The 12,021-nt window shown below is 43.7% G+C and overlaps 1 protein-coding gene across 1 annotated transcript in view; it reads right to left on the bottom strand.

The window, feature by feature from the left end:
- LOC126284565 (endocuticle structural glycoprotein SgAbd-8) overlaps positions 1 to 12,021 on the bottom strand; it is a 35,921-nt gene that overhangs the window by 16,245 nt on the left and 7,655 nt on the right. Inside the window, exon 2 of the mRNA XM_049983575.1 lies at positions 5,186 to 5,436. Within this exon, the coding sequence (XP_049839532.1) occupies positions 5,186 to 5,436 (251 nt within the window). The remainder of the gene's footprint in view (positions 1 to 5,185; positions 5,437 to 12,021) is intronic.

The following is a 12,021-nucleotide window of genomic DNA, read 5'->3' as shown; positions in this document are numbered from 1 at the left end:
GAGGTCCAGTGCGGGATGTAACTATCATATCGCAGCGATACTTCGTAGATATACGCTGGAAAACTGTTTGTTCGAATTGTAGCCGCAATATGCAAATGTAACACTATACAGCATCTCGTCGACATTCCGGTGCTCATTTTGAACAAATTGTGAAAGTGGAGCTTAATAGTAAAATAAACACTATACCTATCTCACCCATTTTATCTATTCTGCCCACGCCCCGTTCCTAACCCATTACATATGGAAGCATTTCTATACGTCTTTCTTGTATTCACAGCGCCAGGTTTACACTATGTGGCGCAAATTGGAACTAATTACGTTTTCGTGTAAATCGATTCGGCATCAACACATCACAGTATCTGTTAAGTTCTGCTGCCATACGATAACTACAGACGACACTGGACTTCGGCGATTAGCTATACTTTAACTCTAGCTGCCAAGTTCGCCATAAACTGTCAAAACGTGAAATTTTTCACTACGCAATGTTCAACACCTCATCTGAACCGCAGCGGAACTCCAGAAGTAGACTGCTTCACCATATTTATGATCCGTTTGTGACCTCTCGAAGGATAATGACAGCTTTCATCGCAGTTCGTATCATTCGCTATTATGGAGTAACGCCACTTGACTCTCCCTTTGAATGAGCTTACAACGGGGAGTCACTAGTGAGGAAAGTGTTTCTGTCGCCATTGTGTTGCTTCACAGCAGCGGGTTGTTACCCGTTTTTCGACCGCAGACCGCAGTCTTCGTGACCCACGATGGACGCGCTCGCCACGTGGCGGGCAGCCTTCACGTGGAACCGCCCCTCCCAGATCTGTTACAGCGGGTGGCGCACTTTCTCCAGCGTCTCAGGTTTGGGAGCGGCCGGACAGATGGACAGACAAAGACAGCGTCGGTCTATTGTCTCGCCGGCAGAGGACGCCCTCCTGCAGAACTGAGAGTCGGAGGCACGTCCTCAATCACACGGGTGGCGCAACGAACCAGCTGCAGAGTGTCTCCCTGCACGTTAATCACCAGTTTCTATTCCAATACTCGGCTCCTCAAAAGTGCAAGTACACGATGAGGCAATAATAAACCACGATCAGCTATACTCTGGTTGTATCCCACTGATCTTGCAGAATGATTGGATTCAGGTCTTCGTTAGAACACATACGCTACTGGCCATTAAAATTGCTACACCACAAAGATGACGTGCTACAGACGCGAAATTTAACCGACAGGAAGAAGATGCTGTGATATGCAAATGATTAGCTTTTCAGAGCATGCAGACAAGGTTGGCGCCGTATCAGTCCGTTTTACAGATGAACATTTCCTTTCTGATTTTCTCACATTTTGCCTGCACTAATTTTGTTTTTGACTTCCTATTTATTTCCTGCCTGATTTTACGCCCTCCTTGTTACGTCCGTCGTGTTGATTTGCTCTGAAGGTAGCAGAATTCCTTAACTATGTCTAACTCGCTGTCACCAGTTTTCATGTGAAGTTTATTTCACTACTTATATACTTCTTCGGCTTAATCTCAACCCATAATGTAATTATTAATCCTTCATTTTCTTGACCATAACAGTATTTCCTTCTTTTGCCAATTAATTTATTTTCTTTTTTCTTGCAATTTTTTCGCGATTAAATTAATTTTTTCCCTTTTACTTGCAATTTCTTCACGACTACCTTTCTTAAACATGTATTTGTGTGTCTGGTTTCCATGACTCCCTTTTGTAGGGAAGTTAAATGCTCCTCAACTGAATATGCTATTGCGATATTCATCATTGCAGTATGTGTATCATCAGAGAACTGTAAGCGCAAATCATTACCCGTACATCAATAACCCGTGTCCTAACTTAAAAATTCATGCTAATGATTATCTCCTACTTCGACCTTAGTCTTCCTCCCTATACATGGATAGCAATCTAAGATCTTATTTTATGATTTAATCATGTGGTCTTCTCCATGTTACATATCGCCCCTTGTGTTTTTAAGAGTGTTTTTATATATCTTAAATCTCCTCCGACCATTACTAAACTATTAACACCTTTGTGTACCTTTTTTGAGTTTTATTATTATATTCGCGCTTTGCATTACTTTTCAAAGAGAATTTTTCGTAATGGCGAATGGCATTTACGACTGTATTGGGGAGTAGTTGTCCACAAAGCAAAATTTTGGTGTATAGATTATTCTACTACTAACATCAGAAAGCATTCTTATAGAACGGTTCTCTGTTTTGGTGGGAGGAAAATGGAAAGAGAATTGTTGTATTCAATGACGAAGATGGTCCTTCGCTACCAGTAGAGACAAAATTTTGGCAGATACTCAAACTCGACTCTAGTGTGCGAAGGTGAAATACAATTAGAAAAAAGAGAATCGTTGAAAAACACATTTCTACAGGAAATAGAGCAGTGCTACCTGTATATAAAAAGAATGCTGCATGGGCTTAAACCCTCTGTAATGTTTACAATTTCGTTGTGGCTAGTCTCTCGGCGAAAATAACGAAGTAATTTCACAGATTTTCGCTTATTCCTTGTTTAGCACAACAGAAACCAAGATACTCTGAAGCAAGCAGGTAATATACAAGGAGGCCAACACGAGGTCATCCAAGACAAACTACCGCTCAATAGGGCCTATATCTGGTGATTATTTGTGGCCAAAACATACGTGCAAAAACAGTGGTCTCTAGAGCTTACACTCCCCCAAATTATTGTAATTTACCAATAAACTTTATATTCAGCAGTTGATATGCTTGTCAGTCGCCCAATACGTGCTCATAGCTCGTTTCCGTGAACTGATGCATGGTCGCACAAGGGAACTGGACACTGCTTAATCCCAGGTTCGACAGAGTATGTGTTCCTTCGGTCACTGACGAGTGACTGTTCTTCAACTACCGTTAACAGATGTATATATTAACTCTATCTGTAGAAGTTACATCTACTTACAGTCCACTAGAGCACATAGAAATGCAGCTCCGTTGATAATAAAATAAATAAATAAAAATACCTCTTTGTTAACTCCTAACAACAGCAGCTTCTGAGGGCAAACCATTATATCTTGTTACATAAATATCAAATAGAAGTATGCGGTACTGTTTCATTTTACACCACTATTTAGTGGTTATTTAATATAATGTACTGGACATGTGAACATGATAGGAACACATTGCGGTTTATTCGACAGGAAGATGCACTCTCACTGTGCTCTCGGGTCCAGTTTTTCGGCAGGAGACAGTCGGCGAGTCTCGTAGAAGGGGCGGAATCGCAAGGGAATGGGAAAGCTTTTTGCAGAAGTTGCTCTGTGGTCTGTTCCGTGCCTTTGTTGGCAGAGTCGGTGCCTCAGTTGTTCGTAGCAGAGGACCACCACAACCGCCCCCAGAGAATACAGCACTATGTTTATGCATTTTCAGTGTGTACATCAAACGACGGAATGTTGTGTCATCTGACCAGTGTGGGAAAGCCATCTGCTATTGTTCCAAAATTCTGGTGCACCCACTTGAATGAATTTCCCTACACCAATCTAGGACTGGCTGCTCCAGATGAGTACTAATCTCATTTTTATTAATCTGCATTTTCTACACCAAGACTGGGAAATTTCTGCTGCGTTATCATGTTTCTCAAAATAAGCGATACATTCTTTTATCAGATTGGCAACAATATTAGGTCGTCCGCTCTGTGGAGAGTTATTTTTTGAAAGTGTGCAGTTGACGGTTGGAACTAAGATTCCTCACGATTCGTTTCGTGACTACCATCTGCTGTTGATCAGCACATGGTAGCTCATTTTTAGGGCAATATACTAGTCGCAATTGCAGTAGCACGATTTATATTCTAACCAGTAGTAAACTACTTTCTTCCTTTGCACCACACCGGCCGGCAGTCCAAGCATGTGGTCAGAATCGTTGGTGTTCCATTCCATTTTCACTGATAGCTATTGCACCCAAGAGGCCATTCTGAAGTAGCGATTGATAACGGAAGCAAGACTAAAGGAAAATCGAGACACGTTCATAGGACTTGTCAACCGGGAGAAACAGTTGGAAAATGTAAAATGGTTCAAGACGTTCAAAATTCTGAGAAATATAAGTATAATCTATAGGGAGAAGAGGGTAATATACAATATGTACAAGAACCAAGAGGGAATAATGAGAGTGGACGAACAAGAACGGACCGCTCCGATTAAAAATGGTGTAAGACAGGGATGTAGTCTTCCCCCTATTGTTCATTCTGTACATTGAAGAAGCAGTGACAGAATTAAAAGTAGGGTCCAGGAGTGGAATTAAAATTCGAGGTGAAAGGATATCAATGATAGGACTCGCTGATGATATTGTTATCCTGAATGAAAGTGAAGAAGAATCACATGGTTTGCTGAATAAAATGAACAATCTAATGAGTACTGAATATGGATTTAGAGTAAATCGAAGAAAGACAAAGGTAATGAGAAGTAGCAGAAATGAGAACAGCGAGAAACTTATCATCAGGATTGATGGTCACAAAGTTGATGAAGTTCAGGAATTCTGCTAACTAGGCAGAAGAATAAAAACGAAGTAAGGAGGACTTCAAAAGCAGTTTAGCATTGGCAAGAAGGGCACTCCTGGCCAAGAGAAGTTTACTAGTATCAAACACAGGTCTTAATTTGAGGAAGAAGTTACTGAGAATGTCCATGATTTCATGGTAGTCAATCATGGACTGTGGGAAAAAAAACCGAAACAGAAGATACTCGAAGCATTTAAGACGTGGTGCTGTAGACGAACGTTGAAAATTGGGTGGCCTGATAAGGTACTGGAGTGAGGAAGTTCAGCGCAGAATCGGAGAGGAAATGAATATGTGGAATACACTGACAAGGAGAAGGATTAGCGTGATACGACATCTGATAGACATCAGGGAATGACTTCCATGGTACTGGAGGGAGCTGTAGAGGGCCAAGACTGCAGAGGAAGGCAGAGAATTGGGATACACCCACAAAATAAATGAGGACTCAGGTTGTGTCTACTCTGAGGTGAAGAGGTCAACGCAGGAAGGAGGTAGATTTTAGCAACTGCTTAAAGAAACAAAGAGGGTCACACAGAACCCTGAAAGGCTTTAATTACAAATTATATTTACTTAACTTGAGGGGCCGAAAGGGAACGCTTTACTTTGGACAGTCTTCCTGTTATTTACGTGTAACACAGTGGATACGTGTTCGGAAGGTGTAGGGCGGGATGGGGGTCTACCTGGTCTTGTAGCTGCCATCGGCACTCTGCTCCTTGTCGAAGCGCACGATGGGGATGGGCGTGGTGTAGCGCTCATCCCTCGGGCGCGGGTCCGGCTGTGGCTGGCCGATGGCTCGGGGAGACGGCTGCGGCGCCGAGAAGGGTTGCGGCTGCGCTCCGTCGTCCTCAGGGTACTGCGGCAGCGGCTGCGGCTGACCCCTCAGTGGTCCCCGCTGAGCCACGGCGCAGGACGCTACAATCGCCAGAACCACCTGCCAAACAGTAGAGAGCTCCAGTGAACGTCCGTCCTGTGTTTGCTTGAACGTAACAACTGCCGAAAAATCAGTTCCCTCAATCCACCCGGAAACAATTTGCTGTAGAAGTCCTGAGTTGTTAGAACGGCAACTTAATTTGGAGTAGATACGAAAGTTTACTTTGCATATAATGCTTAACAGGTACGAGATGAGGAGTAAACATTGGAGGAGGAGTAACTTTATGCGAAGAATCCCAGCTCTGAAAAGAAAGAAAATTTTCCTTCGTCGGACAACATACTTTCATCACTGGAAGAGCTCTGGTTCAAAAATGGTTCAAATGGCTCTCAGCACTATGGGACACAACATCTGAGGTCATAAGCCTCCTAGACTTAAACGTAACTAACCTAAGAACGTCACATACATCCATGCTCGAGGCAGGATTCGAACCTGCGACCGTAGGAGCTGCGCGGTTCCGGACTGAAGCGCCTACAACTCCTCGGCCACTGCGACGGGCGAGAGCTCTGGATACAGTAATGACAGATGTAAATGTGCAGGCACCATCACGCTGAAAGATTGTAAAGGGCTATTCATAAACATAAATTTCTTGATTAGTGAGATTTCTACTGAGCGCTGATAACCTTGGCGTTGAGCTCCACACTTCTACTGATTTTCACAATTCTAAGGGAAAATGTTCTCATGAATGAATGTTGTGTGTAACGACGTAGAGTCCCTTCACTCTGCCCAACAATTTTGGACGTCATGGGTACATTTACATCCGCCAGCGTTGCTTCCCAACCACGCCACCTGCCAGAATTTGTTGTCTCAGCAGATGATAACGCGTTGACATACTTGTTCAGTCTACTGAATAATATAATCGCGACTCCTCAGAAAATATAACAAGGACCAAATTCGCGTAATCCCTCCACCCGACATCCCCCACCTCAGCCACTGACACATTCGTATGAATATTAAAATCTTAATTACCTAATCAAAAAGTATCCGGACACCTATTAGGACACTTCAATATTAGGTGTGTCTACCCTTAGCCTTTGTGATGGCTGGGGACTCTTTTAGTGAGAGGTCTGTGTCTGTGAAAGGTTGGCAGCCCATTCTTAATCACGACCCGAAACCAGAGAAGGTATATTGACGCTGGAGACTGGAGCGGAGGCGACATTGTAACTTATCCCAAAGGCGTTTCATTAGTGTCAGTTCGGGACTCAGGACAGGCTATTTCAAGAATGTCATTTTTCACAGAAAGCTACCTCAGGGACGATTATTTAAGAGAGGATGCACTGATATGCTGAAATAAAGAAGCATCGTCTCCGAACTGGTTCTGTCCTGTACGCATTAGATAGTGCTGTAGATTGTGTTTACATACTTCTGCACTAAAGGGATTTCTTAAGCGATCTAAGCGCACGACAGCTTAAACCACGAAAAATACATCCCCCGTACTTCACATTTGACACTGTGCATGATGGCAGTTACGTTCTTCAGGCTTTGGCCTAGCCCAAATCGGATTACCATAGTCTGTAGTTTGATAAACCACTCCGTATCACTCGTGACCAGTCATCCATGTCACTAGCGTCGCTTTGTAAACCATCGTAAGCGTCACTTAGCCTTGGGTCCACAAGAGAACTGCTCGACCATTGTAACCCATTCCTTTCTGATGACTACGCAGAGCCATTATATTGGCTGGACTGCTGATATCACTTCAGAATAATTCCTTCCGCTTATTTCATGTATTTTTTGCAACCACTCTCATCAATCCTCGACGAATATCGTCTGTCCATACATGAGGTCTGCCTAGTTTATAGTAGTTCATTCGCCTTTTCACTTCATAATTACATCACCAAGATTCGCTTTTGGTAGGTTTAGGAAGGTTGAAACGTCTATAATGGATCTTTTACTGACTTGACATGCAGTGACGATGTTTGAGATCACTGAGCTTTCCTGACCGACCCGTTCTGCAATTATTGCCTCTCTTCTCACAGCACAATACTCAATATGTCTTTTTATAGTGGCGGCTCCGCCTATCATGATATCTACTGGTATGTATCGATTTCCCACGCTGAGTGACCAGCTTCTGGAGTACCATTCTTTCGCAAGGCCACTAATTTTGTCAATCACATTGGCACATAAATGTATAATCTGAACTTGTATCAAAATATCACTTAATTCCAAACTCAGCCCACTACATGTGCTTCAGCGTTTGTCTAGCATACCTCCTTATCAGTCACGTGTGTAGTTGATTTACCTGTGTGAGCTAATTAAGGAAGGGAAAATATACTGCAATCGGCCAGAAATAGGCACATTGTGCAAAACATTATCAGCCCAAGGACATATCACTTCAAAACCTAATAAAGTCACTGGTCTGAATGTGACTAGGAGAAGTGTCCATAAGTCTCTGTAGATATGTCACATCCGGATGAAGCTGTTCATTGCAAACCGAATCTCGTAGAGCTATCAAAGTTCAGGAAGCCGAGTGATGCGTTTCATCCAATGGTCCAAAGAGGCGCAGAAAATTTCTATGAGATTAACTTGAGTGATTTAGCGAGCAAGTTCGACGTGAGGCAGGCTACTTAAGCGTATCTCAGACTAGGAATGTATGCGTGTAGCACAGTGAACAAGACTGTCGTCATCTTGGAACTCTCCTCAGGACACTTCCCATCAAGATACAGTTGAAACGAGATTATTTTGTCACCGATCCGACGAATAAAGATCCCAGTTCAGATTCAATGTAACTTGAACGGGAAGGCCCAAGTCATATTATGGAATTAATCGGTAACTTCAATTGATAGCATTAAATGTATTCGCAACTTTTAATATGGACCATCGTCATCTATAGAATGGAATGACGACAATGAAAACGGTCACCTTACCATTTAGGTATCCAGGCATGATTCACGGCCATTTCAATACACAGGGTTGACGGAAGTCAGGATCTAGCTGTGAGTCATGCCCTGGTAACCAAATGGTAAGGCTACCGCTCGCAGTAAGCTGGAAATCTGGGTTCGAGTCCTGGTACGGCACAGATTATCATTGTAGTCTTTCTATTATAATACAACTGACGGTTGTCCATATTCGCAACTGCGAACACGTTTCATATCCTTCATAGCGACTGTACTCGCCCTAGTGCCTGTTCTTCTGGACATGCATGCACGTCCAACGGAGTATTGCTTCGTAATTCGGAGTTAAAGAGGCATTGCAATATTGTACGTATCCACCGACACGAAGCAAGCGATTTACAAGCGAAGTGTCTCACCGGTACGGGAATATGCATAATAGATGCACGAGTACACGTTATAGACACTGCACCAGATAGTGGGTTGGGTTGTTTTAGGGAAGGAGATCAGACAGCGAGGTCATCGGTCTCATCGGATTAGGGAAGGATGGGGAAGGAAGTCGGCCGTACCCTTTCAAAGGAACCATCTCGGCATTTTCCTGGAGCGTTTTTAGGGAAATCACGGAAAACCTAAATCAGGATGGCCAGACGCGAGCAGACAGTGGTCCAGACTCGTAAATGTGAAAACGTTCAACGTATTTTATGAGGACTGTAGTCGCCGCAGTGCCTACTCCTCTGGACATGGATGCATATCCAAAGGAAATTTGCATCGTAATTTACAATAACACATGCACTGTAATATCCTCTCAGATGATAAAATGTGGCCTCAATGACTCTCTCCATAAGCCGTGGGATAGATGATTCATTGGGCTTTCGGTGTACTCTACCACTTCGATTATTTGCATATAGTCGAAATCTCACCCGTCCGCCCACACTGCATGCCTCCAGTCAGCTATACTCTAGTTTCTGAGTTGTTTGTCCCATTAAAGTGTGGGATTATTTGCTACTGCAAATAATGGCCATTTTCGATGTGCCCAATTTCTGTTTAATACGCCTCCAGCAAGGTATCCTAGGGACGTACTGAAATGGACCTGCTTTTATTAGCACCAGCTAACCCCGTTGGATATGAAAGCGACTGCCATTAACGAGGCCTACACTTTGTCCAGTCCTTGTCGGTTAACATCTCTTCAAGACCACTGTTCTTATTTCGTCTCACATAGATTCGAGCTGTACACCAATCCTTGAACACACGTTGGACCGTCCACATGAATTCACTGGCAAACAGGGAAACTACATTCACAGTGCGATAATGGACACTTCGTGAACCCTTTCAGCCATTCTGTAACGTGGTCCCATGACTAGATCCCATGACACACACACACACACACACACACACACACACACACACACACACACACATACATACACGCATACTCTCGATCATACACTCACCTGACATGAGCTATTGTGGATGAATTCTACATCACGGCACAAACGACTGTGAATATTATTTTGTCCTGTAAGATTACTTTCTCAACTAAAATATTCCAGTTTTCCTGACTCCCGAATTCTCTGGACCATTCATCCGGATCTTTTTATGTCCAACGTGGTAGTAGATGGTTACAAGGACTTTAGGTGTTCAGTATGAAATGAAAAGTATAAGACCTGCAGCAGTCCCTTTTGCGTTTAATTTAGTTACACTACCACTTCCATTTTCCAGTACACCATCTTCAGGCCCATTGAGCAGCGAAAGAAGAGACTCTCGTGTACAGTTATATAAGAGGAGCCAATATTAAACAACTGGCGTCTGTAGGTCTATGGTTAGCACGATACTATTCCTTCGTTCATCAATTTAATATTGGTTCCTGCTGTAATTGCAAGCGAGACTGGATTCCTTCCAATTTACGTTGCTCAAGGGGGCTGAATATGGTGTAATGGAACAGCGAAACTCGTTAAATGCAAAAGATACGACTGCAAGTATTTTAATTTTCGTTTAATTTAGCTGAATTGTTGGTGGCAATAGCTGCTTGAGATGGGCAAAGAGGCCTACATGTATAGCGGTAGTTGATGAATTCCTTTCGTTTAGTGTCCAAAGGTTCTCTAGATCTGGAGACCCTGTCCGATGTGAGGAGTTGTTCAGGCAGTTCACCTTTCCCATTAGCGAGATCTGATAGCTGATCTGCAAATTTGCTCATTCTACAACGAAGCCGATGATCAAGACCTGTTATCATACACATTTTTCTCACTTCTTATTAAGACAATAACTTAAATATTTTGGAAATTTCTTGTAAGGTCTTATAGGACCAAACTGCAGAGGTCATCGGTCCCTAAGCCTAAACAGTAATCAATCTAACTACGCTATGCTCAACACACATACCCATGGCCGAGGAAGGACTCGAACCTCCGACGTGGGGTGCCGCAGGAACCGCGACAAGGCGCCCAAGACCGCCCGGCAACCCTGGGCTGCAATAGCATAAATATTTTGGCTTCTTCAATTGTTATCGATTGTAATCGCCGAAGTGGTTTCACACTTGTACCAGGCAGCCAGACTCCTCGAATGGTGACTTCCGGCGATAATATGCCACACGAACAAAGATTGTGATATAGATTGGCTGAGTTACTATTGATAGATCATTTTCATCATTGTATCAACTTCAGCTAGTATCAGTCATCTTAAATTTTATTCGGTATAAATGGTCAGGTCATATTAATCTAATGCCTTTGTTCGATGTTCACGAGCAGTTGAGTAGCAACTGCGGGAGGTGGTACCACTTCTAGTAATGTGGTGGGGAGTACAGAAAGTGGATCGGGAAGATGCAGATATCGGCGCAATCGTTGTCGTAATGCGGAAAAGAAGCGATGTATCTCACGTCCAAAAGGGTATGATCAGTGGCTTTTGGGCCACGGATGGAAGAACTTCCAAAACGGCTAAATTTTTAAACTGTTCGTGTGCTGCCATGGTTAAAGTATATCGTGCGTGGCAAAATTGCTCTGTCCAAAACTGTCTCCGAGGAAACTGCAGTGCACCACCCGCCATAGATGGCACGGATGAACGACGGTTGCGTAGGTGTGTACGAGCGAATATAACGTACAACTGTTGAGGAACCAAGGAGGTAACAGCAATGTCTCCTCAATAATCGTTCAGCGGACGTTGCTGCGTGTGGGACTCCGAAGCAAGTGTCTGGTTCATGCACCCATGATGTCTGCTGTCCTTCGGCGACGAAAACTGGAATATTCATGCCAATACCTCAACTGAACGTCCATTTAGAGAAGGTGGCTGTTACGTATGTCTCGTAATTATGGCGCATCACACAGAAGGCCCTACAACAGTCGTGTGAAGAGGTCTGACCAAAGGAAGAAGCGTTACGGTCTGGAGGTTGTTTTCTTGGCATTCCCTCGGTGACTTCGTCAAGGAGAACAACGCAACATGGTGCACTGCTCGCAGCGTACATTCGCGTGTGTGCTTCAGTGAACTCAAGCCCTGCCCGCAGAACCCACCAGATCTAAACCCAACTGAGAATCTGTGGTCGACAACATGGATCTTGCTGTTCGTCCCTTGGACCCCCAACCATGAATCCTAGTGCAGTCGCCATAACTCGACGTCCATGTGTGTAGCTTCCAGAACCTCAGTGACTCTCATCCGGCACGTCGGTGTTGCGGAAGGTGGTTATTCAGGCTTTTGGCAGGTTGTCACATTAATGTGACTGGACCCTGTATTTCTGTATGTGCTGCTTTTACTCATAAGTATTTTTATGTCACTG

Source organism: Schistocerca gregaria, chromosome 8 (genome assembly GCF_023897955.1).
Source record: "Schistocerca gregaria isolate iqSchGreg1 chromosome 8, iqSchGreg1.2, whole genome shotgun sequence".
In the NCBI taxonomy this organism is placed as follows: Eukaryota; Metazoa; Arthropoda; class Insecta; order Orthoptera; family Acrididae; genus Schistocerca; species Schistocerca gregaria.
Note: the sequence above shows the minus strand (reverse complement) of the source record. Positions and strands in the feature narration are given on the sequence as shown.